This window comes from Panthera onca, chromosome A1, assembly GCF_046562875.1.
Source record: "Panthera onca isolate mPanOnc1 chromosome A1, mPanOnc1 haplotype 2, whole genome shotgun sequence".
Classification (NCBI taxonomy): domain Eukaryota; kingdom Metazoa; phylum Chordata; class Mammalia; order Carnivora; family Felidae; genus Panthera; species Panthera onca.
In genome coordinates this window covers 5,549,419-5,576,956 of record NC_138339.1, presented here as the reverse complement: position 1 = coordinate 5,576,956, position 27,538 = coordinate 5,549,419, and the positions used below count along the sequence as shown (strand labels likewise).

General features: G+C 46.2%; 1 protein-coding gene across 2 annotated transcripts in view; it reads right to left on the bottom strand.

Annotated features, from left to right (window-relative positions):
* Positions 1-13,012, bottom strand: part of ADCY2 (adenylate cyclase 2) — a 415,689-nt gene extending 402,677 nt beyond the window's left edge. For both annotated transcript variants that reach the window (XM_078444291.2, XM_078444293.2), the window contains exon 1: positions 12,596-13,012. In XM_078444291.2, the coding sequence (XP_078300417.1) occupies positions 12,596-12,826 (231 nt within the window). In that variant the 5' untranslated portion in view covers positions 12,827-13,012. The remainder of the gene's footprint in view (positions 1-12,595) is intronic.
* Between the last annotated feature and the right edge of the window lie 14,526 nt (positions 13,013-27,538).

The window sequence follows — 27,538 nt, the reverse complement described above, 5'->3', positions numbered from 1 at the left end:
TAGACAGCTGAGAAATGAACATCACTAAGGTGGATAAAATGACCCTTGAGATCCTCCTTGAGGGAGAACGTTGGTGTGTTTTCAGTTGTACAAAGAAGGGCTGCATCCCATCAGGCGGAAGCACGATCGTGCTATTTTCTTTATGTAGAAGTCAAACAGCGAGCATGGTATACACAAGACCCAGGAAACAAGCAGCCGACTATGCTGGGTTGTTCTGTCATCCAATTGATGGATGCTCCTTCCCAGAATCCCCTTTCCCGAACGTTCCCAGGGAAGAGCTGGCCACAGGAGGCGCAGCCCCCCAGGAAGGGTGGCGCGCCGGACAGATGTGGGCGGGGACACATGGGGACAAGCTGGCGGGCCCCAGCCCACCCTGGCTCTCCACGGCCCCGCACCAGCTCTCTGGCTGTGCACTCACAGAGGCGGCGAAGGTGACAGCTCTCGGGAACCCCCCTGAGAGGCTCTCCTCCACAGATGCAGGCCCTCAGGTCCTTGGATCTCCTTGCACCTCCAACTGGTTAGCGACTTCTGTGCTGAGTCCCTAATGCTCCCTTTGGGGACCAAGCCTTCCATTTAAAGAAAAGGCTGAAAACTAATGAACTTTGTTTCCCCCTTCAGAAATTATAAAAACAAAGCAAACGACAAAAGAAACCCAGAGAAAGCAGAAGGAAGGTATGGTAGGAAGGTAAGAAAGAAACCCTTTCTTCTGGGTTCCTTCTGGGAAGCACTTTCTGACCTCCTCTGAAGTGACCTCCATACCATGTTTTGGCCAATGAAACGAGAGTAGAACCCTAGGTTTGTCCTCTGGGCAGAGCCATGCAAATGCCCGTCTGAGGCCCCGCAGCACTTCCCCCTTCTATGGCACGATGACGACAAAAGCACCTGTCACAGGGAAGACACCTGTGGCCGAGCGTTCGGAGTCACTAAGCTGAGCAGAACCTCCCTCCTGGCCAGGATGTGTGCGCACGAACTAAACCTCTGGTATGTTAGGCCACATTTGGGGTTTTCTTGTTAACTCATCACGACCCATCCCGTCTTTACTGAAAACAAAAACTGGTACAACGCGATAGGGGGCTGGTCTGACAACACCTAACTTGTGTGGCATTGACAGCTGCCAAGCAGCAGGAGATGGAAGAACCCAGTTACTGAGACTGGAAAATGGCAACCAAGTTAGCAAAGGTCCACCATTTGTCAAAATATCTTCTCATTTATCTTGGAGGGGGAAAGATGCCCTGACAGAATTCTAAGTCCAGAGCAGGGCTCAGTGAACTGTCTGCACAAGGAGCTAGATCATCAGTATTTTATAGGCTTTAATTAGGCCACACGGTCTCAGTCACGTTATTTAACTCTGCTGATGTACCTTCAACACAGCTGTAGATCATACGCGAGTGAGGGTCCGGCTATATTCAATAAAACTTTATTTAAAAAATAGGCAGTGGGCCAGAGTTTGTTGACCCTACTCCCGAAGAGGTCATTAAACGAAATGTTACAACCATGGCTTTGCTGCTGTTGGCTGCATCTACTAAGGTATCATGAGGCAAACACAAGATCAGGAGATAACACGTTGGCTATCAGGAAGACGAATGCGGAAGCAACACATTCCAGAACTGTATGGATCTGTCAGACTGGAAGAGGAAAATGCTTCTCAGTCCCAACCAGTAAATGATTCAACTTGGTTCTGGGGTGAGAAGGGATTAAAACTCAGCCTCGTGGGGGCAAAGCAAGACCACTTTCGACAATGGATTAAGGTGTGTCAGAGTGAAGTCCAAGGAGCATGGTGCCAGAAAATCCTTTCAACTGGACAAAATGGCCTCATGGAAAAGAGGACCAGAGTGCACTACTCAAACAGGCTCAAAGAGAGAGAAAGAAGGAGGAGTGGACAGTGAGTAAGAGAGAGAAGAGGGAGGGAAAGAGAGATGGGGTGAGAAGGCAGAGACATACAGCAAATCTAACGAGTCGATCTTCAAAATAACTATGATGACCGTGGACACCTACAGATGACTGACATTAAATAGGTAAGAAGTTGAGTAAGCTCTGAGAGATCTGGGATTCCAAAAGCAATACCAGCCTGCACTACGGCTATTGTAGACTTAACGGAAACTCTGGGTTCTCCATCTATGACGGAAGATAGGCTGAGGAAACTGCTCAGTCCCCATGTGGGGAACATTCCCCAAACGGTCAACCCAGATGTGTTCAAGAAGGTGACCGACAAGGAAGAATACCCCAAAGAGAAGGTTCAGAGGTCACAGAAAACAGAAGACAAGGGGCTGTTTCCAGGGAAAGAGTCTGGGTCAAAAGATGACTCAATTCGCAGCTCCTGGGCCAGAGACCCTGGAACCACCTGCCTGGAGATTTAGCATTGCTTGTGTTGTCCTTCCTTTGAAGCCCAACAGAGACAAAAGATAGTTCTTGGAAAAGTGAAAACAAAACAGACAACGGACAAGATTTTAAAAGGTCAAAGAGAACAATAATACTATAAATAAAAACCAAAGGCAGAATACATGTAAAGTGTTAAAATGAGACACAAGTATTATCTACGTGCCATTAAATGTGAGAATTTGGATGAAAGGCAAAAATTCCTTGAAATATCTTATTAAAACTGACTCAAGAAATAAAATTAGAAATACTAACAATCCTTTTAATATCCAAGATACTGAAATGGAAGTTTCTAAATTTTTCTATAAAGAAAGTGACAAGCCCGGGTGGTTTTCCAGACAAATTCTATCCAACTCATCCCAACATTCCAAAAACCTTAAAATCTTATAGAAAACTGAAAAGGAAGGCATGCTCTCTTTAACTTAAAAAAAAGGGGGAGGTGGGGGGGGGCCTGACTGGCTCCATTGGTAGAACATGTGACTCTTGATCTTGGGGTCATGAGTTCAAGCCCCACATTGGGTGTGGAGCCCACTTTAAACAAACAAACAAACAAAGTTTCATAAAAGAATATTTCAAATTCACTTCACCAAAAAAAAAAAAAATGTTGTAAAACTCTTAATCAAACTCTTAGCACATGACATCCAACATTTGATAAGAGATACCATGAAAATTGAGTTCGTCTCTGGTATATGAAAATCGTTTGATATTAGAAAACCTATAATTATTATTCATTACATTGACAGACTAAAAAACAACTTAAAAAGCATACGTAGTCACTTCAACTTAGTAAAATTCAACACCCAATCACATTTAAGCTTTTTGCATAAAGCATAACAAGAGGGAATCTCAAAGGAAATCTACAAAACCAATATCCTCCTAAATAAATTATGAAGGAGCTCTCTTTAAAATTAGGAAAAAGGCAAGAATACTCACAATCACCAATTCTGTCAAGATAATATTAGAATTCTTAGCCAGCACAATAACATAAGAAACAGAAATTTAAGACCTTCATACTAGAAAACAGAAAAATAGAACTCTTATTATTTCAGGTGATAGGATTCTCTACGTAGGAAACCTGAAAGAATCTGCAGTTCAGTTATTAGTTAACAAAGTAAGACAGCAAGTTACAGAATAACATCTATAAAACTGTGACACTTCACCAAAGCACACAAATGAATGGAGAGATGCTCCAATGTTCATGGATAGAAAAGCTTAATATCATAAAATATCTCATCAATGAATCAAGAGATTCAAGATGACACTAACAAAATCTCAGTTGAGTTTTTTCATACTCAACCATATGAGGTTGACATAAGGTGACTATAAAGTTTATAGAGAAGAAAAAAAAGGTCAAGAAACTTTTAAAGGAGCTGAATGCTACTACCTGTTTAATCTAAATACTTATTACAAAGCTTTACCAATTATAGCGGGTGTGTGTACGTGCAGGAATACAAAGCTAAAAACAAAACAAAACAAAACTCAACCAGTGGAACAGAATAGAGAACTCATAACAAACCACTCACATATGGAATTTTGATGTAGGAAAGACAGACGTGGGGAAAGAAACAGCTAAAAGTGATTAGGAAAATTTCATTCACCACAAGAAAAAAAATGTAACTGATCTCAATCACTACCTCACACCATATGCCTATAATATATACAGATGCACATACATACATGATAAAATGAATAAAAAGAAAAGCAAGAGAACGATGACAAAAAGTTCAATATAAAGTTTACGTTTGAGGCTCAGCAGGGGATTGGGACAGGAGTGCCATACAGACTATTCTGGTTTCGACTGGGTTCATGAGTGTTTACTTCAATGTAAATAAGGAAGTCAGATAGGTATCAATGAGAACTGTGCTTAAAAATCAAAAATTGATCAAATTGGTCAAATGATAAATCCCATTCCGTGCACCTACAGACCAACTGTGAAGAACATGGCTGTTAAATGCTTGAATTAACTACAAGCCAATGATGAGAAAGGATTAGACATCTGATCCACCATATGTCTGAAACTACTGTGTCTTTCATTTGTACTCACCTGATCTCTTTATTCTCTGAATTTTTAACATCATTACTGGTTCTAGTAACGAACTAGTCTAAAATGTTGTTTCCTTTATAATGTCCACAGATCACTAGTTGCTTGAAGGCTCACCTACTTTGCCCTTAATTTTTTTACAGCTTAAAAAAATAGGGGTGACTGGGTGGTTCTGTGGTTGAGCATCCAACTCTTGATTTCAGCTCAGGTCATGATCCCAGGGTCATGCAACAGGGCACCACATCGGGCTCCCGCTCCGTGTGGAGCCTGCTTAAGAGTCTCTCTCTCTTCCTCTGCTCTAAAATAAAACGAGGGACACCAGGGTGGCTCAGTTGGTTAGTGTCCAACTTCAGCTCAGGTCTGATCTCACAGCTTGTGGGTTCGAGCCCCACATCGGGCTCTGTGCTGACAGCTCAGAGCCTGGAGCCTGCTTCCAATTCTGTGTCCCTTTCTCACTCTGCCCCTCCCCCGGTCATGCTCTGTCTCTGTCTCTCAAGAATACATTAAACACACACACACACACACACACACACACACACACACACACACGTCAGCCTCGGGGATAAGAACGTAGAAATGAGAGCCAGCACCTTTGAGATCTGGCTCGTTCTAGCTGTAATGTCCCAACACCATCATGTCTGAGAGACAGTAAAGGACATTAATGAAACAGGCAGAAGTTCTACTTTAAGACCTTGCAATCAAGGCCCCCATTCCAAAGTACTGGTCCCCCATATTCTCCACCAGGAACCTCCTCTAAGTGGCTGGCCACAGAGACTTGATTTGTTCATAGGATTCTCACCCGCAATAACCATCTTGGGAAATCTCAGTAATTTCAGTGTTCTAAAAAGGAGCTATTGGGGCACTTGGGTGGCTCAGTTGGGTAAATGTCTGACTTTGGCTCAGGTCATGATCTCGTGGTTTATGGATTCAAGTCCCACGTCGGGCTCTGTGCTGACAGCTCGGAGCCTGGAGCCTGCTTCAGACTCTGTGTCTCCCTCGCTCTCTGCCCCTCCCCCACTCATGCTGTCACTCTCTCAAAAATAAACAAACATTTAAAAAACATAAAAATAGGGGCGCCTGGGTGGCTCAGTCGGTTGGGCGTCCGACTTCAGCTCAGGTCATGATCTCGCAGTCGGTGAGTTCGAGCCCCGTGTCGGGCTCTGGGCTGATGGCCCAGAGCCTGGAGCCTGCTTCCGATTCTGTGTCTCCCTCTCTCTCTGCCCCTCCCCCGTTCATGCTCTGCCTCTCTCTGTCTCAAAAATAAATAAAACGTTAAAGAAATTTTTTTAAACATAAAAATAAATAAAAAGAAGCTATCGTACCTTATGTCTGTATGTTTCAAATACAATAAATTATTCATCCAATATATTTTAATTGTGTTAATTGAAAGTTTCCATTTCAAGCACCAAGTTTTTTTTTTTTTAAGAGATTTGGTTGGACTCTAAGATATAACTGGCCTTAGGTATCCCTAATAGCCTAGACCCAGTTCTCTATTCCTACTCTTTCTTGGCACCATTGTTCTGGAAACTGGAGCAAAGTTGGAAAGGCAGTTGGCAAAGTTACTCACGATGGTTTTTCAGGTAAAGGTTCCCATTACCGTTTCCATCACTCTCTCAACTGACTATGTGGCTTCTGGGTCAGAAGTGTAAGCCCAGGTAAAAAGAAGGAACAAATACATTATTTATAACATTACCAGGAACGGCTGGACCCATGAAGTTTTCTCCTTGTGATTTTTTTTTTTTTTATTGTATCCTTATACAAAGTGAGCATCAAAGCAACATCAGCCACACCTCAACTTGGTCAAATGGACGCACACGTGAACTAACCCAACCATCCTTTTCTCTCCTCCCAAACACACCTGGTGGTTGCAGCCAGAATTTCCAGGGGTCTGTCAATTTCCTGATATGATACCAAGAAATCACATCATAAATATCTTACTTTATATACCATTATCCAAAGCTAACAAAACCGAGAAATAGGAAAAGCCACAGGAGTGTCCATTGGGCATGAATTTTAGGGCTGGAAAATGAAACACTTATGTCAAAATGTGACTTTTCACTAAACTATCTTTGGATCACCAACTATCTTTTTTTAAATAACTCAAAGTTTATGCACAAGATGTATCACATAAAGAGAAACATATCCCCTGCTCTTTCATGCCCAGACTTAAAAATCCTATTATCCATTTAGTTTCCAGCCGGGAATACATGTCACCTACAGGATGCCTTGACAAGGAAAACCCTCTGTGGCACAAATATACGAGTAACAGTGAGGTCATTGTGGGGCTTGGGTGCAATATGTGCCTGGCGCTGTGCTAAATGTTCATATGATCTAGCCTTCTTCATTCCCAACAGAGCTCCCCGAGCCTGGTTGTGCTATTTGTGTTATTTCACAGATGAAACAGTAGCTGAGGCAACGGCAGGTAAATTAATTTCTCAGGGGCACACACCAAGTGGCAAAACAGACCCCGATCCAGGGCTATCAGCAAAGTTTTGTCGTGTTAACCAGTAGGCTCCTGATGGAAAGGCCAGCTTCTAAGGAAAGCAGACCTACGCCATCAATTACACACGTGTTAATTACACGCCTGGGCCAGGGCCAGGGCTGTGTGAAATGCCAAGCGGAGCTCTGTTTCATCCCGATTTGTCGAGGAGACGAGACAAGCTCACAACACTATGCTGAACATCAGATGACAGTAATGTGGTAGTGAAAATGCTTTCACACAGTTCAGGAGCTTTGCAGGTGGAAGGAGAATGAGTGAAGTCCAGTAAATTGTGCCGAAGCCAATATCAAGTTATAGAAAGGACTGCTGTGTGAGCGGATTATTCACAGACACCCAGTTTAGACTATCACTAGCAATTACTGATCAACATATCAAAGTGATTAATACCACCATAAAACACCTGTAACAGAGTAATATATCAGCTCTCACAGTGTTATTACCTTTTAAATAGAATGATTTAAAAATATCGGTAAGAGGAAACTTCGCAAATAGTTCAACAGGAATGATTCTACATGCCACGGTATTTATGCCAGAGATTTCTCAGACAACAAAAGCACAGCCACAAATGGGTCCTCGGCTTAATGGGGAAGACACTGGGAATACTGGGCATAATGAAAATAAATGATGCCCACCTCAACGAGCTCAAAGTCAGGAAGCAGCTCTACCAAGATGTGTTTTAACATCAAAAGAGAAAAGAATTGACGTGTAACTCCATTCCAGAAAATGAGGGCTGAGGACATTGACATCAGTAGGAAATTTCAACAGGAAACCGGCGATTGTGCCTGGACCGGAGCCGGAAATCTCCGATCTGCAGTGGCCTCCAGGAAAGCTCCCCCAGGAAGAGTCGAATGCCCTGCATCTGGCCCCCGCCCTGCCCCTGTGGGACCTGAAAGAAACGAGCGCACTGCTTTGGGTCTCTGTCCTCATTCTCCAAGAGTGCCTTCCAGCTTTAATGCCATGTGACACGTTCTTCCATAGCAACAATAGAAATGCAACGACAGAAGACTCTCCTGACAGTACTTCCTGGGGGGCATGTTCTGGGCCAGGCATTACTCTGACTGCTTCACAAGCACTAATTTGGACCATCGCCTTAGAAGGCAGGTACCGTTCTATTTTACAAACAACAAAACGGAGGCACAGAGAGGTTAAATAATTTGCCGAAGGTCATAGAGATGGAAAGGCACGAAGCCAAAAGGCCCGCGCAGAAAGATGCTCTTAACCATCACTTTACTTTCTCTGCCCTTTTTCAAAAGGAGAAGACTAGGTCCTGTGCATATATTGAATCGTGCACTTTTAAGATCCCAAGGATGCTTCCAAATCCTTCCTTGTCAGCCTTCTAAATTGCAACCACCTTTCCTGCAGAAAATTATGGTTTTTCCTCATCTTTTGTTGATGCCACAGTTAAGTTATAACGGGAATGACTTCGTGAAAGGCTGGTTGCCATTACAAACACCTGCCAAGAAAGAGTTTCCTGAATGCAAAGAAATTCACAGGAAGGTATATCTTGAGATACCTCTACTCTGATTCCCAAGAACAAGCTCTAGTCCCATGCACCCCCAGAATTATGGGACCAGAGGAAGTACATACTTTTCCTGTTCCTGAAAGAAGAGGCCAGACATATTTATCTGCCTTCTCCAGCCTTCACCCCCCAAGACAAGGGTGAAGGATTGAGTGTGTCCCCACTGACATCCTACCACCCACTGGGGGCGCTGAAATACCATCTGGAATAATAAAGCCAATCTTCCTGTACAATGACTGGGTTTCTGTGTGTGTTTCTCCGTTGTATAAATAAAGAAAAAAAAAAAAAACAAAACACTGATATATCTGTCCTTAGAAAAAATACCCAATTTTCCCTGGAAAACTGATTTGGAATGGCAAGTACTTACGGTTATTGTTTGAAAGATTTAGCTCACCAAATCACGAAAAAGGAAGAAGATCATATTCTCAGTCGAAATCATGCATATTACATATTTAATAAAAGCATGTATACCTGCATGGGTTTCCATCTCATAGCAAAATAAAAAAATCTATTTTGTTGCAATATCTATTTAAAATGTATGGGAATAAAAGTTTTCCATTCCAGTTGAAATATTAACTATTTCTCATCATGAATTTTAGCTAAAACAAATCTGGTTGCAGCCAGCTGGTATTTTGACAAACTAAAAAAATTATGTCAACTTTGCTAACAATGACAGGCCAATTTCGAAAAAAAAAAAAAAAAGCTTGCTGATTTTGGACGTGGTAAGTCAGAGAGGATTTAATTCTGATAGTCGGTTCCACGCATGTAGTAATGAGAGCCAGTCCTGGAAAATGAAGTGACATCATAAGACTCAGAACTTAAAGTCTGATCTCATGAGTTCCATTATTTTCCGATGCCAGGTGTCAAGTTTACTTCGCCCATCATGCCCTGTGCTCTCAGTACAACACCCTTGAAAAGCAACAGAAAATATCTTTCAAATTATTAAACAAATTATTAAAATTCAAGACATGCTATCAGGCGTCCTATTTATTCTATGTCTAGAGAATTCCTAGCGAATATGGGATAAAACCTATTTAATGGCTTCCTATGTAGAAAATAACTAAGCAAGATGGCGAAGTTTCAATTCAGAATTTATTTTTACAATGTAATAAAAATTCAGGGCAGCTGGATGGCTCCGTCATTTGGGCGTCTGACTTCAGCTCAGGTCACGATCTCATGGTTCCTGGGTTCAAGCCCCGCATCGGGCTCTGTGCTGACAGCTTGGAGCCTGGAGCCCGCTTCCAATTCTGTGTCTCCCTCCCTCCCTCTCTCTCTCAAAAATGAATAAACATTAAAAATAAAAGTTTAAAAATACTTCAAGAACTACTTTAACTTCATGCAGTTTCATGGACTGATTGATCATAAGTTGAAATTAAGTGAAACTGATTTGTGAATCATGTCAAATCACTTCGTACAAAGGCAAGTCCATATAGCAAAACATCACTACATACTTGGATGATGCTAAGATCATTTTGTGATCCAAATGTTCTAGGAGGCTACTGGATGTGCATGAAGAAGACTGCCAGACTTTTTCTACTACAAGAACTGATGAAAGTCTAATAGAAACCAAAATCAGGCAGATTCATGGGAAAGAAAAAATCTGTCCAAGATTTCAGGCAGCAAAAATAGATGTGCCGAGCTCCTGAATTACATCAGAGCCCAGCTATTCTTGTAAAGCGCTCGAAGGTGGAAACCTGGGCTGGCCCCAGGCGGCTATTTCCATCCCCCAGAGGTAGATCGCTCAGCAGCCAAGCTCTGGTCAGTCTGAGAAACGAACTCACCCCACTCGGTGTGAACACAGCTCTGCGTGAACACCGGCCTGTCTTTCAATGCTCCATCTTTGTGTGAACAGAGAACATTCTCCGGAAAGCGGAACTGCTGTTTACGATATTACTAAAAGCAAAAGAGAAACGAGCCGTCTGGAGCTCAGAACTGACCCAGTCGTCCCTAACGTCTAGTATGGAAGGATACTGCCTATGGCTTGCGGGGGTTCCCACCTCCCGCTGGGCCCTGCAGCCCCAGTCCCCACCTGAAGGGAGCCTCTCCACCAAAACCATTCATACTCCCTGATTCTGGAACGTTTCTGCAGAGCTCTTCACCTTGAAAGATTCATACAGTAGTCAGTCCACAGACCAGGTACAGCAAGGAACAGTCCATTTCGCTGCCTCTGGGCATCATCTTAGGCCACAGCCACGGCCCGGGAAGTGCTTACTCTGTGCTTTAAACGCTTTAGCTGAACGCCAGGAAAGTGTGGAAATGGTGGATTTCCCAAGGAAAGGTAAAGACGCCTGGATAAACTGTGAAAAGGATACCACTCGCCCCATGTGATATGGAACATAAAGGAGGTGTATAAAGAGAGACTAACGGAGAGCTCAAAAACAACTCAGAGAAGGGTGTCACAGCTGGACGATGCTGAACCTCAGAAAAGCCCAGGCAAGAACATCTGTATCAGTGGGGTTTAAGAAATTCGAGACCTGTATCTTAGAAAACAAAGTGCTGTGTGAGTAGGGGAGACATGAACTTCACACTTGTCTTTAACTATATTAATGGTGCTATAAATAGGCCATCACCTGCTCCTCCTTTTCCATTTAGAAGAGAACGAGCCAGAAGGGTTTGAATTACAGATTCAACAGAATCACAAGCAGCGACGTCCTAGCAGAAGAGATTTCCAGAGGAAAGCTGACGTGCTTTCTTCCCTGCAAGTGCAGGAATGAACAAAAGATGCTTTTAGAGAGCCTGGTGCCAGTCCTGAAAGTGGTGAAGAGACACAGAGATGCCATGCCCATTCCAGGGGGCATCCGGGGCTGCTGCCGTGGGTATGAGGACAGCGCTGAAGTCACACCCGGAAAACAGAACCAAAAGGCGCTCTCCGCTTCGGATTTTATGACAGAAGAACCAGTGTGTGATCTGGGGCATCCGGATCCCCTACATTCTATTTCGGACTCTTACCGAATTCCATCAGGAGACAGCACTTCTCGAGAAACGTGGGGAGAAAGAAAACTTTACTTTTAAAAGAACCCTATGATGATAACAAGTTTTTCCCATGCATAATAACTGAGTGCCATCTGGCTCAGGATATCAGAAACCAATTGGCAAGTAGGAAGGACAGCTATTTTACACAGTTGGTGAAATACAGGCAAACGTCCATTTATTTCTTTGCTCGCGGACCAGAATGCACGTGCATACTTCTATTCTAAGCTACACACACACACACACACACACACACACACACACAAAGCCATTCAGTAGAGACATCTCCAGATCAACCGCTGACCCAAAATACCCCACTGGATAATCGATGCCTGGCAGTCTGCACATACATACAGAATCACAGGCAGTGCAAAAGTTTGAACCACACAACCAGAATGATCGGTAACAGGAAGTTTACCGCCATCTACAGATTTTCCCTCACCGCTCCAGGGAGCGAGCCAAGGATTCCTGCCTGAAAAACATAAATTGGCAAAACTGACATCAGCTGTTGAGTTGCACCGATGCTCCTGGTGATGAAACCCACTTTCAAAACCTGCACGAAAGAGTCGACACGATGAAAAACCTCCCTAGAAACAGGAAATCAACGGTCCGTGGGTGCTTGCTACTTACAGACTCAAAGCGTGAAGACTCACAACAGGTCAACACCCCATCTCGTTCTGTCTATGGGACTAAATAGATACAAGGGCAGAGATGCATAATCCTATGCTTTTTTCCCCCCCATTTCCCTCGCCATTAACCCCTTTCCCAGGGCAGGTTTGGGAGAGTTAACGTGCACTCCCAACTAAAACGCCGGCTCCGGGGGCCCGTGCACGGCCTCGGGCAGCGGCCGGAGGGGTCGCGTCTCGGGCAGATATTGCGGCCGCGGCGCCGGCTGGAAAGCGCAGCGGGCCGGGCCAGCGGGTGCGCGGGGCCCGGGGGGAGCACACGCCCTGCCCGTCCACCCCGGGGAGCACCCCGGCAACTTTATCTGGGGCCCCACCTGCCACGGAAACTTTTCTCTCGCCCGCGGCACCCCCCCCCCCCCAACCGCGAGCCGGGCCGGGAGCCGCGGGCCGAGGGGCCAGCCCCCGGGCGGGACGCGAGGCTCGTCCGGGCCGGGTCCGCCTCCGGGCTCCGGGCTCCGGGACCGGGACGGCGCCGGGGCAGGTCGCGCGGGGAGGCCACTCACCAGCCGGAGCGCGAAGAAGACGGCGAGCAGGGCGAGGCAGGCGCCCATGACGATGAGCAGCAGGAAGACGATGAGCGGGTGCTGCTGGCTCATGCAGTAGTAGGACTCGTACAGCCAGTCCCGGGACCGCTGCAGCCCGTCGCCGCCGCCCGCCGCCGCCGCCGCCGCCGCAGCCGCCGCCTCGGCGCGGTCCCGCAGGTAGCGGCGGCGCCGCATCGCCTCCCGCCACATCGGGCCGGCTCGCGGGGCGCCCGCCGAGCGCGCCCGGCCGGGGCTGCGCCGCCCGCGTCCCACCCCCGCGCCGCCTCGGCCGGCCCGGCTGCCGCGCTCCGAGCTGCGCGCAGGGGCCTCCGGCGCGGGCGGAGCTCGGCGCCCCGGGCTGGGCGCTGACGCGCGGGCGGGGGCCGGGCGGCGGCCTCAGGGGCAGCTCCCGGCGCCGCCGCTGCCGCCACCGCGCGGGAGGGGGCGGGTGCGACCGGGGCCCTCGGCCCGCCCCTCTCCTCCCCCCCCCCACCCCCCACCAACCGCGCGGCGCGCGCGGCCCGGCCTCCGCCCACCGCCGCCGCCCCCCGACGGCCGAGCCACGCGCTGGGGGCGGCCCGAGGGGGAGGGGAGGGGAGGGGGGCGCCGGCCGCGCGCCGGCCGGGACGTCCCCTCCTCCCGCCCGCCCACGCCCGGCCTCGGCGGGGCCCACCCCCGCCCCGCTACCGGAGCGCGGCCCGGGGTTCCCGCTGCCCGCCCCCACACACGCGTCCCACCTCGCTCCGAGGCTGCGGGGGCGCCCAACCTCCCCCCGCCCCCCACGAGCTCGCGGCGCGGCGGGAGGCCCCCCCCCCCGGCCTCCCAGTGGGCTGCGGGCGGGGGTGCTCCCGCGCTCTTCTGCACGAGCTCAGCGCGAGGCCGGGGGACACCTCCCATCCTTTCGTGCCCCCGACCCCGAGGACAGCTGGAACTTCTCCATTTCACCATCTGGGCGCGCCGAGGAGGGGTTCTCCCTTCCCCCCTTAGTGGGTAGGGGGTTCCCACCCTCCTGCTCCCCGCGCGGCGAGGGTGGGGTGCCCACGCTCCTTCCCCCTCTCGCGGAGGGCAGGGGACTTCCGGGCGGGGGGGAGGAGAGGGCCTGGGGCGCGAGGAGTCCCCTTAGCGGAGAACTGCCCCAGATGCGCAATGGAGGAGCGAGGCGGGTGTGACCGAGTGCTGCACCCCGCCACGTCCTTGGGTGGGCAGCCTCACTTGCGCCCTGCACGGTCGGCTTGTCACACTTTGGGGGGTGCCCACTGGGCCAAAGGGTTCCTTATCGGAGGTTCCGGGGGCGCCCTCTGACCTGCACCGCCCCCCCACCCCCACCCCGAGCCCCTTGTGCCTGGCGGGGATGGCAGCCAGGGCGCGCCCGGATTGCCGGGCGCTGGCGCGGGCGGGGTCCGCTCCGGGATCGCCCCCTCCTCGGGGACAGCCACCTGGGGAGGCGCCAGAGACCGCGCCGGAGCCACGTGGGGGCAGACGCTGGCGGGAGCCGTGTACCCTCCCCGCACGCCTGGGAGTCGTGACCTCTGGCCCTCGCCCAGAAGGATAGAGGAGCTCCCCGGGGCTCCCCGAAGGATTCCACCCTTCTGGAGGTTTCCTCCTATTCGAGCGTTGTCCGGCGCAAAGACCCGAAAATCCCACCTCCTCCCAAAGCCTAAGGATTCCGAGGCACGGCGACCCTCCTCGGTCACGCCGCCAGCAAACAGCGCAGAGGGGCTCGCTCATTCCTAAGCGCTCGTAGTCTCTTCCAGGAGACGACACCTGGCTTCGCCTACCCTCGGGAACCTTCCCTCCCTGCCCCGCTGCCCGCCCGCATGGTCCCGTCCCCCTTCCCCAGCAGGGCCGGGGCGAACTGGGTAGCTGCGAGCCTTCTGGAGGCCGGGAATACGTGTTCTTAGCAGCACGGGTGCTCCGCCCGGGGCGTGGGGGGGCTAAGGCCAGCGACTAGCTCGGCTCTACCCCGGCGGCCGCAGGGCTGGGCTGGCGAGGGGGCGGGGGACGGGGAGGGGCGGAGAAGAGGGGCTGGGCTCAGGGGCGTGTCCCGAACGCCCCATCCTCGGTCCGGGGTCCTGCCCCACCAGCCTTCACCTGGTCCGGGCCTTCCCTCCTGCCCGAGACGTGGAGAGCAGGAGAAACGGAGGAGACCGTGGATGGAGAAGGTCCCCGCTGAAGGTCTCCTGTTGGTCACAAGGCTGATATCCTCCCGCCCTAGCGGAAGAATAAAACTATTCCATGTCGACTTAGTTGTCTATCGCCCCCACCCTGCCTTGTCTGCCCCCCTCCCCGCTCTAAAATCACCCGGACAAGGGGCGCCTGGGTGGCTGAGTCGGTTGAGCGCCCGACTTCAGCTCAGGTCACGATCTCAGGGTTCATGAGTTCGAGCCCCGCGTCGGGCTCTGGGCTGATGGCTCAGAGCCTGGAGCCTGCTTCCGATTCTGTGTCTCCCTCTCTCTCTGCCCCTCCCCCGTTCATGCTCTGTCTCCCTCTGTCCCAAAAATAAATAAACGTTAAAAAAAAAAATTTTTTTTTTTTAAATCACCCGGACTGTATAGACCACTTAACCCTGGCAATTCCAGTATCAGCCAAACCCACCCACTGGGCTTGATCCTTTCTTTTGGGCGGGGAATTTTAGGTTTACGGTGGTTCTGGGAGCAAGTCGTAATGACTGCACTGAAAAAGGGGAGTTATAAATAGCCAGACCCGGACATCGCCTAAGGAGACTCGGTGGAGGGACAGGTTACACAGTTTCTGTTGTGTGGATTCTCTTTGCCTCCCTCCGGGCTGAGGTCTCCGAGTCCGGCAGAGTTGTGCACTTAACAGTCTCGTGCTGTTGGCACAACATACTAATTATTCACCTCCCCAATTCTTGGTGCTTCCTCACCCCTTGTATTGATAAACATCTTCCTTCACCCACTCAAGAAAGAAGAAAAAGTAAATAATCTGTCATTTAGGTTTATGGGCAAAAAGAGCTGAGAGATTATGAGAGAAAAGCAACTGTTTCATTATTTTCTTTTTCCTTCTAGGGTGGGAGTGGGGTATTTTTAACCACCAGTATCTGCACCGTGTGTATATTCTCCATATGGTAAAGGGGAGTTGTTCTAAGACTTTGAGGGGATTTTGCTAAATGCAATGGTAAAATATAATCAGAGAGACTCTGCATGGAGAAGATTTTGCACTTGACCCTTCTGCCGTGTTTTTGTCATTCATTTGTTTCCATTAAATTATTCAAGAAATATTTATTTTTGTGCCTACCGTGTGCCAGATGTTCAGAAAGGGGAATAAAAACAAAAAGGACCTGGCCCTCCTGCATCCCTTCTGGGAATCTCCAATGTACTTCCAAAAGTATGTGAGACTTCCCTGAGGTTTTTTTGTTTTGTTTTGGTGCTTATTTGTATGGCGACCTCGGTCATTGCTTTGTATTTAAGACAAAATAAAATGTGAACCTGTACATTTATTAGTTATTCCGTAAGTGTTTTAGAACCTATTGCATCAAGAGCGCCTTTTTCAAAGTTCGCAACAGTTCCGAGTTTGAAAGAAAAGAAGAAAGCAAAGTAAGCCAGGGATGGCGCGGAACGAAAAATGCCCTTTAGCACAAAGCCAGGAGGAGCACGAAGGGTAGGCTCGGGCAAGAAAAGGATCCCAGGGCGTCCTCGGGGTCATTTCCCATCTGTGGGAAGCAGGGCTGCTACGCCACCGCTGAGGTATGGACAGTAAAGGGTCCTCCCATAATTTAGCCCATCTCCATTTATTCGTGACAAAGTGCGCCAAGAAATGAACTGTCCAAGCTCCAACTGGGGCTGAGGAAGTGAAAAAGGAAAAAGCATTAGGAAAAATGCTCTTTTGGAACGCTAGAGGGCAGCCCTCCACCCCCGGAACCCAGCAGGCAGGACAGGCGTTAAGGGCGTGTGTGCAGTTGCTCGCGGGGGGGAGGGGGGGGGGGGACACACTTGCTTTAAGGTTGTGCTGTCACCATCTTGAAATTCTTGGAAGGAGTGGTCACGCCTGTTCATTTTAAGTGCGGGGGCAGGTCTGGCTGGCTGGTGACACCGAACGGCCCTCCATCTTTGCCTGCCCGGTGCAGGCTTGCGGACCAGCAGGCAGGATCCTCTGCCTGGGCCACTGCAGGCCGCCCACCCCTCCTCGTCTGGTCATCTTTCACATCCACACGGACACACCTGAAGCTTTATAAGTCTGTTAAGTAATCAGGCTGCGTGGCAGGCTTTTGAATCAATGGCTTTTGCTTTAAAAATAACTCATCTTCTAGTCCCTATTCCAAATCCACTTAGATTAGCTCAGTCAATAAGGACACCGTTGTCCTCTGCCCAATGTCACAGTGCTCTGATTGATTCAATAGAGGCAGGCGAGCAAACTGCCAAGGACAGACACAGACATGTGCCAACCCGGAGCATATTGTAGAGCTGTGCACAGAGTATTTCCCTGTGTATTCGTTTCTCCCTGGCAAATACATCACTAAAATTTATATAATAAAGTAGGAACAGTATGTCAACAGATTCATTATCACCAATGAAATATGTTTTGTGTACCCAGATAACATTTACATTTTTATTGAACCAGAGTCTGTGAATACAGAAACCACACCACCCAAGCCAGCTTATGGCTCCTGGAAGTCTCATTAACTCTTGCAGCTCACTAAGGAACTTGTTTGCAGTTCAGTTCTTGGAGCCTCGGCAAAGTGGCTGAATGTGACATTAATATATTCATTTTTGTTCCCGTCGAGTGAGGCATGATCTCCACAGGTCTTTGAAGATCCTGCTTCCTTGGCATATTTGAGAAGTTATTTCTCAGGTGACACAACTGTAATAAATATTTCAGAGAATCATCTTCAAAATCTGATTTCAGGTGATTTATTGGGATTTACGGCCCTGAACATATGAGACGATGGCGCCAGTGTTTTGGAACAGACCCTTCACAAATTCCTGCTTCCATTCCAAAGTTTGTTACCAGTGTTTTGTTTTGTTTTTTCAAAATCCCCTGAGAGACACTGTGACTCCCTTCAAGAATACAGGGAGGAGTGAGAACAGGTTAATGACTAATCAGCTTCCAGCACGTCTATAATCTTGTGAGAGATATCGATTGCTCTGTTCTTGCTCAGAGAATGTGATCTAAAAAGCAATGATTCACTGCACGGAGATGTGTGCTCAGGATTTGTTGCCTAGGGAGGTACAGGAAAAGGGCGCATATTTAGCAAGCCTAAGTGGCTCACTTAGATGCATTGACTTTTCTTTTTATACCCTTTTAGGTGTCCCTTAAAATAGTCACCGAAAGGATAATTTAATCGTCCTCTAAAACTGATAGATAATGACTTTGAGGGACAAGAAATGGTCTATGAAAATGCTATGAAATAGTTCACGAATATTTTTTGCCCAATTCTGAATTCACTCAATTCAGATGAGATGACTTAGCTTAAGATTTTAAGCCACTCTACTACTGTTGGTTTCACCATTTTACATTTAAATTTGAAAATAAATCAAACTCACTGCTTGTGTTATCCCACACGGTTGTAATAATTATCAATATTCTTATAATGACTTTCTCAAGGTGCAAGATTTTTTTGCCTTATCTCTGACATCAACTGTGTATCTTCAAAGAGTCATAAACATCTCTGAGCTTCAGTCGATGTATCTGTAAAGGAAGAAGGGTGTGGCAACTACCCTAAGGATCTTTCTAATATGTTTATACTATCCTGAGCTAGATAATGGGATGGATTTTAATCAACTTTTTTACATCAAGGTGGAAAAATCACTTAAATTCAATAAAAACAAATGAACTGTGCCCAAAAGAGGTTAGTTAAGTGGTACTTAAGCATTTGATAGCCAAGTACCATTTCCTTAGGTTGAAAGGCAAGAATGAGAGCATTTCCATGCTGTGCCGTGGCAATTTAGTGGATAGACACGAGTCTTTCTGTATTAATATGACCTGTCTTCCCTCTGGAGAAGGTAAATTCATTAAGAGCAGGAGGCTTAGTGTCTTTTCTTCACTGTTATATCTCCCTTACCTGAAATTTGCAAAACACATAATAAGTACTTAATAAATATGTGCTAGATGAATGAATGATTGACTGGATCATTCTTTTCGAAAGAGTACAGTTGACAAATAATGCTACAAATAGGTTACTTTAATCAGAACCTGAGTTGATAGAAATGTTGCCCAAGCCCTGAAGAGGTTATATGTATATAAATGTTTGCTATTGGCACTCTGTACATTTTTTTTTTAACCTCACAATGTCTTCAACTCCAAAATGGTTAAGATTTCCGAGCAGTATGCATCACCTATTGCTACCAATTCCACTTGCCCAATAGAGAAAAGGGTAAGAGCATATATGAGATAAAACACTGAAGAAACAACCAGTGAATAAATACGTCCGGGAGAAGAGAGTGTCTGGAGAAAGTACCATTTGGGGTTGGCTTTCTCAAGAGACAAGGGCAATCAGTAGTATAGTGCCTAGTTACACGTAAGAGGCAAAATAATACTAGGCAATGAAGACCGGACTGCTGAAATGTCCACCTAAAATCTCATCCTTTCTACACCTCAGCCATGGTTGAGAACTGGATAGCAAGAAGGCAGAGTAGGACAGAGTGAAATGGGTCATCTCCATACGTGGTCACTCTAACAGCCAAGCATGAATGCCAGAACTGGGCCAAGGAAGATGAAGGTTAACAGCTCAGAAGAGGGTCGTTTCGCTTGTTGGATGTTGCTTGTTATTGCTAGCATTTTTAAAAAAGTAAAAATACTTCTAAATTTAACCCCAAATATTATGACCCTCATGATGTGGACTAAGTTATAGATTCCCTATTACAAATTAAGGAAGTTTTGCTCTTAAGTGGAAGACTTCAAAAAGAACCCCACGTAAATATTTTTAAGCAGGACCCTGAGTGTTGGGGGGGGGGCATGTGTCACGTGCAAATATCTTCGTGTCTAGGTCATTAGGCACTTCCCTCCCAAATGGACCTCTGGTCCCAGGTGACAGGTCTCAAACCGAACTCAAAATCCTGCCCACCAAACCCCCTCCCTCTGTGGCCATCTGACAGAGCTACAGAAACACGGACTTGTCATCCTCTCCTGACTCTGTCACCTGCCCACGTCCAAATAACCATCCCTCCTGCAACTTCATCTCCGTTTTTCTGGAGCCTCCCCCTTCTCCACAGCCCCACTCTCTTGCCTCAGGGCTTCCGAATGTCTAGCCTGCCTTGTTGGCTGCTCGGATCCATACCCCAAGCATTCCACCTGGAGGAGAAATCGGGCCTGCTCTGTGCCATCTATGCAAGAAAATCGCCTCCTGCCGTAGAATGCCAGGGTTTGCTCGCAGGAGCCCTGCTTAACTCTCGAACTCTTAACTCTGCTGACCTCCTAATTTAGGGTCCAAATAGAGACCTGCCCGGAGGTGCCACCTACTTCTCCCTTCTCCCTCTCCTGAATGGCGTCCCTCCCCTCTGCATTATTTGAATGCGGAGGCCCTGAGACTGGGGTGGTTCTCAAACTTGATGGCCCATCGAAGCAAACCAAAACCGACACCCGGGTCACTGCGCGCTAGAATCTGAGACAGTGAAACATTCCAACCACCAATCGCAGTCAACCAGGCTTTCCCAAATAAGGCCACTGCCAATCAACTCACTGCTTTGCTCTGCTTCCTCGTTTTCTCTATAAAGACCTTGCCCTCTATAAACAAAGAAAGAAAGAAAGAGAAATAAGAAATAAGAAATAAAGAAATAAAAGAAATAAAGAAAATAAATAAGAAATAAAGAAATAAAGAAACGTTTTTAAGTTTATTTTTATGGTTTGCCTCTCTGTTTGTATTTTATTTTTCCTCCCTTTCCCCTATGTTCATCTGTTTTGTTTCTTAAATGCCACATATGAGTAAAGTCATATTATGTTTGTCTTTCTCTGACTATTTCACTTAGCATAATACACTCTAGTTCCATCCACATTGTTGCAAATGGTAAGATTTCATCTTTTTGATTGCTGAGTAATATTCCATTGTGTGTGTGTGTGTGTGTGTGTGTGTGTGTGTGTGTGTGTGTATAACAGCTCTTCTTTATCCATTCATCAGTTAACAGATATTTGAGCTCTTTCCATAATTTGGTTATTGTTGAAAGTGCTGCTATAAACATCGTGGTGCCTGTGCCCCTTCAGATCAACATTTTTGTATCCCTTGGGTACATACCTAGTGGTGCAATTGCTGGGTCATAGGGTAGCTCTATTTATTTTATTTTATTTTTTTAATTTTTGAGGAACCTCCATACTGTTTTCCAGAGTGGCTGCACCGGTTTGCATTCCCACCAGCAGTGCAAGAGGGCTCCCCTTTCTCTGCATCCTCTCCAACATCTGTTGTTTCCTGTTCGTGTTAGCCATTCTGACAGGTGTGAGGTGGTATCTCACTATGGTGTTGATTTGTATTTCCCTGATGATGAGTGATGTGGAGCATTTTTTCATGTGTCGGTTGGCCACCTGGATGTCTTCTTTGGAGAAGTGTCTATTCATGTCTTTTGCCCATTTCTTCACTGGATTATTTGTTTTTGGATGTTGAGTTTGAGAAGTGCTTTATAGATTTTGGATACTAACCCTTTATCCGATGTGTCATTTGCAAATATCTTCTCCCATTCCGTTGGTTGCCTTTTAGTTTTATCGACCATTTCCTTCACTGTGCAGAAGCTTTTTATCTTGACGAGGTCGTAATAGTTCATCTTTACTTTTGTTTCCCTTGCCTCCAGAGACATATCAAGTAAGAAGTTGCTGCAGCCAAGCTCAAAGAGGTTGTTGCCTGTTTTCTCCTGTAGGATTTTGATGGTTTCCTAGCTTATGTTTAGGTCTTTCATCCATTTTGAGTTTGTTTTTGTGTTTGGTGTAAGAAAATAGTCCAGGTTCATTCTTCTGCATGTCGCTGTCCAGTTTTCCCAGCACCATTTGCTAAAGACAGTCTTTATTCCATTGGATACTCTTTCCTGCTTTGTCAGAGATTAGTTGGCCATACGTTTGTGGGTCTGTTTCTAGGTTCTCTATTCTGTTCCATTGATCGGAGTGTCTGTTCTTGTGCCAGTACCATACTGTCTTGATGATGACAGCTTTGTAATACAGCTTGAGGTCGGGATTGTGATGCCTCCAGCTTTGGTTTTCTTTTTCAAGATCGCTTTGGCTATTTGGGGTCTTTTCTGGTTCCATACAAATTTTAGAATTGCTTGTTCTAGCTCTGTGAAGTGGTTGTTGGTTTTGTTTTTTTTTTTGTAAATAGCATATATAAATACATAGATAAATGAGTACAGTTTAATACAAAAACCAGTTAGATAAAGAAAATACTGTCATGCAACAAATGATATTTCAAAGGAAGAACCAGTGAAGCCTTGCGGAAGGGCCCAGAATCTGCTTTCTTTTGCACAGGAGTCACCAGAAATGCTCCTTTGTCAGCTCCCACATCAGTGCCAGGTGGTGCCCTGGACCATTGAGGGGGGAGGTTGCTGGGTTCATGGGGCCAATTGCCTTTGATTAAATAACCTCCAAATGGCCAGATACAGCTTACCTGCCAACTCTATCTGGACAGGCTGTATTTACATTGTTACTGGGAAGCATTGAAGACATTTTCATGCTCAGCAGGCTAAAGGAATAAAAAGGCAATCTTAAACCTAGACCCTCATTACTGCATTACAGTCTAATAACTAATACATGAAAAAAAAAAATCTGCCTTCCCTGCTGTGGTAAAGTTGCTCTTCGCTTCTAAATATATTTTCCTCAAGAGACAACAAACGGAAGGTTCATCTTTTTAACAAACATACTTCGAAATTTTAAGGATATTAATATTACAATATCTGGACTAAACTATAAAAAATAAATATCAGGCTTGGAGGTAGCTCGATGTTGATTCAAATTGCTTTATATTGTTTCAGTAAAGTGCAATGTGTCTATTCTTAAGACATACAGTTTGCAATTAGGTATTCCTGCTTTTCTTACATGGAGGCAAAATTATATTTGGTCTTTTTAAATTTAAAATTTTTTTAAATGTTTATTTATTTTTGAGACACACACACACACACACACACACACACACACACACACACACACAGAGTGCGAGTGGGGGAGGGGCAGAGAGAGAGAAGGAGACACAGAATCTGAAATAGGCTCCAGGCTCTGAGCTGTCAGCACAGAGCCCGACACAGGGCTCCAACCCACAAACCGCGAGATCGTGACCTGAACCAAAATCAAGAGTTGGATGGTTAACCAACTGAGCCACCTAGGCATCCCTCTTTTTTTTTTTTTTTTAATTTTTAATGTTTATTCATCTTAGAGAGAAAGAGACACAGAGCACAGTGGGGGAGGGGCAGAGAGAGAAGGAGACACAGAAACCAAAGCAGGCTCCAGGCTCTGAGCCATCAGCACAGAGCCCGACGAGGGGCTCGGACCCACAAACTGTGAGATCATGACCTGAGCTGAAGTCGGACGCTTCACCGACTGAGCCACCCAGGTGCCCTTATATTTGGTCTTTCTAAATTTGCAAACACTAAATTATGTTGGTTCTGGCCAAAAGTTTACAAATGTAAGTATAGATCCCTTTTGCTAATGCTATGTTGATGGTGTAGAAAGATATCCCCTGGTCTTCTTTACCCTCTTTACCTTTTATATTCTTGCCGTGAGTGAAGTATTCTTTACCCAGACAATTTTCAGCATTTTCCTTCTTTGGGGCTCCATTCAGTGTTTCAGCGAATTACACCTAAATAAAAGTACCAAATGGAACTTATAAAATGATCTTTGGACTTCGGCTGGTACTCACACTCCTTACAGAGCCCAAAGTTTAAGCATGGGCTCTGGGTATGAAAAAAGCCAACAACGACAGAGATCTGCATGAGGAAATACCGAACCACCGGGAGGCTGTATTTCTCACCAAATACCACCAACACAAGCCAAAGCAGATGTGGGGACTGGCTCCTGGTTCCACTCAATCTGTTAGCCTCGCGATTGTTGGATAATAAACTGTAGGGATGTTTACCATTTTTTTATTAAACATTCAAAGGATGATTACTTGTGTTTGTTTATCTTCTTTTTGATCATTGGCCCAGGATTCATAAACAAATTCTCACACGAGCACACTTTGTAATGTAAGACCTTTAGGGAAGGGACCACATGTGCTTAAGCTGTTCAGACAGCGGGATGATTCACACTCATCATCTTGTTTACTTTTTTTTTTTTTTTTTTACTGTAGTAATTACATATGTAATCCTGTAATTCCTTGAGTTGCCCTCTTTCTCTTAACCACCTGGAAGCTTTTCTGTTTCTTGATGGATGATTGAGTGAAAACCCACCCACTTCCCAAGAGGGATTATGGGATTAGTGACAGTCCTCTGGTTGTTACATTTCAAATAGTGCCTAATGAAAAAGTGAATACCAACTCTTTTGGAAATAGGTGGGATATAATTTTGATTCGATAATAGTGGAGACAGACGCTAAAACTAATTAAAATAGAGCTAATTTTATTTTATTTACCTATTTTTTTTTTTTAATGTTTGTTATTTTTGAGAGAGACAGAGACAGAGAGCAAGCAGGGAAGGGGCAGAGAGGGAGGCACAGAATCCGGAGCAGGTTCCAGGCTCCAAGCTGTCAGCACAGAGCCCGACTCGGGGCTCGAACCCACGAACCGTGAGATCATGACCTGAGCTGTAGTCAGCCGCCCAACCGACTGAGCCATCCAGGAGCCCCTAGCTAATTTTAAATGATTGACGAGCACACAGGAAATCTAGACTTGGTTATTGTAAGTGGTTATTTAGCTCTTGAAGCCGAATTTTAGAAGTGGCCTTGAGAAAGTAGGATCAGAGGGTACCTAAATCACAATGCTACCTACCTGGCTGTGGGGACTGCTTGGAAAGAAAAGCCTCACCTGGGCACACACAGTCACACAATTGCTGCCCCTGTACTCAACTGTTCAGAGAATCTCGCTTCTCTGTTTTCCTGTAAATACTCAGAGCTTTCTTACAGGATCTATCCCTGCGGGGCAGAGAGGAGAGCAAGCCTGTTGAGTGTGAGGCAGTCACCTGTCTCATTCCTTAGCTGAAGGCCCCTTTGTGTAACCCCAGCTCCCAGGACCCACTTGTTACATACCAGCCCCATTTTCAGGATCCGCCCTGCCCTTCCCCAAATGTCAAGTGGCACGAGGGGAGGTGAATTACGCCGGAGGCAGGAGAGACCGTGGCTCCATGTGAAGACTTCTGTCATCCCGTTCACTACGCTAGTGACTGCTAAGGCCTGCCCACCCTGGGCACTCCACTAGCATTTGCTGATGGCGTGTGTCACTGGCAGTCAGCCCGGGTAGGGTCCGGTGGGATGGCGGACTGACCAGGACTTCTGTCGTCTCTCCCTGACTCGTTTCCATGTCCCCTGGCTGGATGACTTGGCCTGGGACCCTGGTAGGCCCATGCCAGATGGCCGGCTCTCCCCTCAGCCCCCTGACATTCAGACACATGCAGGGAGTCCCGCCCCTGCCACGTAACTTGAGGGCTGGGAGGTTGTTCGAAAGCTGAACCTGCTCTCCCCTCGCTTACCTGCCTGGTACTGTTGGTTTGGGCTTTCTACTTCCATCAAGATAGTTTCCTCACCCCTTCAGAAGTCTGGAGTCCGTGGGGTGGCTCCGTGAGTTGGAAATCTGTTCCATAAGTTGGAAATCTGTTCCTTGCAGACCCAGCAGAATTCTCCTTACATTGTTGTCAGGAACAGAGCTACATACTTACTTTCACACCAATCGCAGGAAGCAGTGGGGTCAGTGGTAAAATCCATTGTGATTCACTCGTGGAGCATACCTTCTCAAAGTGTGTGCTGACCAGATGCCCCAATGAAATCAACGTTTGTTGAGCTGGCAAGGAAGAAGGGCAAAGTATTGGAGAAATCGGCAAGTTACTGTGTCCATGCGAAAGGACATAGGGAAATACACAATTCTCTTTTCTCTCTTGGCAAAGCCTGCCTTTTTACAATTACTGCCTTGCTAAAGAAGTCAAGAAGGTCAACTACTACTTGGCATTGAGAATGAATGAAATATGGCCTTTTGTAGCAACGTGGATGGAACTGGAGCGTGTTATGCTAAGTGAAATAAGTCATACAGAGAAAGACAGATACCATATATTTTCACTCTTATGTGGATCCTGAGAAACTTCACAGAAGACCGTGGGGGAGGGGAAGGGAAAAAAAAGTTAGAGAGGGAGGGAGCCAAACCATAAGAGATTCTTAAAAACTGAGAATAAACTGAGGGTTCATGAGGGGTGGGAGGGAGGGGAGGGGGGGTGATGGGCACGGAGGAGGGCACCTGTCAGGATGAGCACTGGGTGTTTATGGAAACCAATATGACAATAAATTTCATATTAAAAAAAAAAAAGAAGGTCAGCTTTAAGAGTAGAAAACAATCAATGCTTCTTTGCTCTTAGTCCTCACCCCCTGAGGCTACGATGACACATGGTCTGGGGAGGGGCCTGAGAATACAAATGTCTTGGTTTATTATTTACAAAATTAAAGAGCTATTTAAAAATATTTTCAGGTAGGGGCGCCTGGGTGGCGCAGTCGGTTAAGCGTCCGACTTCAGCCAGGTCACGATCTCGCGGTCCGTGAGTTCGAGCCCCGCGTCAGGCTCTGGGCTGATGGCTCGGAGCCTGGAGCCTGTTTCCGATTCTGTGTCTCCCTCTCTCTCTGCCCCTCCCCCGTTCATGCCCTGTCTCTCTCTGTCCCAAAAATAAATTAAAAAAAAAAACATTAAAAATATTTTCAGGCTTGTGATTCTGTCATTTATTCAAATAATGAGTGTCTATTAGGAACTGACCCTGAACTCTGGACTAATATGTGAAAGCAGCTTGTTTGAGACACTTTGATGGGGTAAAATTAAAAACAGTAAACAAAAGTTAATGACAGATAAATTTGGGTTTGATATAGGGCAGGACTTCTACCATATGCAAGTCATTTTAAATGTAGCAGATTGTTTAGCGAGTTGGTTAATTTTGCAGCACAAGGTATGTGAAGGTTTATTATAAGTTGAACAAGATGACTTCTGATTACTTGATTTTCATGTTTCGATCACATGAAACACTCCCTAATAAGCACAAACACCACAAATAGGTCAACAATAAAAGTATCACGTTATTTTATGAAAGTGGTATTTATATTAAAATTGTAAGTATGATACTATACATTTAATGCCCTATTATGCTTTGGAGTCCAGAATGGTCAAAGACAACAGCAGATGTAGTTTTATTACCATTTACTCTTAGAAAATTCACACATGGCAAATATCTAAATCTTACCATGCATTTTAGCTACCAACAGCACTTGTGGATTTTCATGGTATTTTTTCATTATTTTGGTATAATGGACGTAACACTGTGAAACTGTTTCAAAAGTAAACACTCTCCAAGCCTCGATAAGAATAGTTTTAGAGAATGTGAGGCATCTGTTTTCACCTTATCTGAAAGTTTATAGAATCAAGACACAAATGATGTTTAAAAGATAAATATTAGTGATCACACACATTTTATACTATCATAAAATTTGCATGTTCTTTCTTTAAATTTTCTTTAGAGTTTATTTATTTTTGACAGAGAGAGAACAGGGGAGGGACAGAGAGAGAGGGAGACACAGAATCCAAAGCAGGCTCCAGGCTCTGAGCTGTCAGCACAGAGCCCAATGCGGGCTTGAACTCACAAACCGTGAGATCATAACCTAAGCCGAAGTTGGACACTTAACCGACTGAGCCAGCCAAACACCCCTGCCTCTTATTTCACACACACACACAAAAAACTTGGGGAAAATTATTTGATTCAATTATGACCAAATTAATGATACCATGAGATGCTTACCAATAGTTTATTTTTTTATTCATGAATTAGATTTTCTCTGTTGGCAGCCTTCCCAATCAACCTAAGGATTAAGGATCAGTTGTTGGGA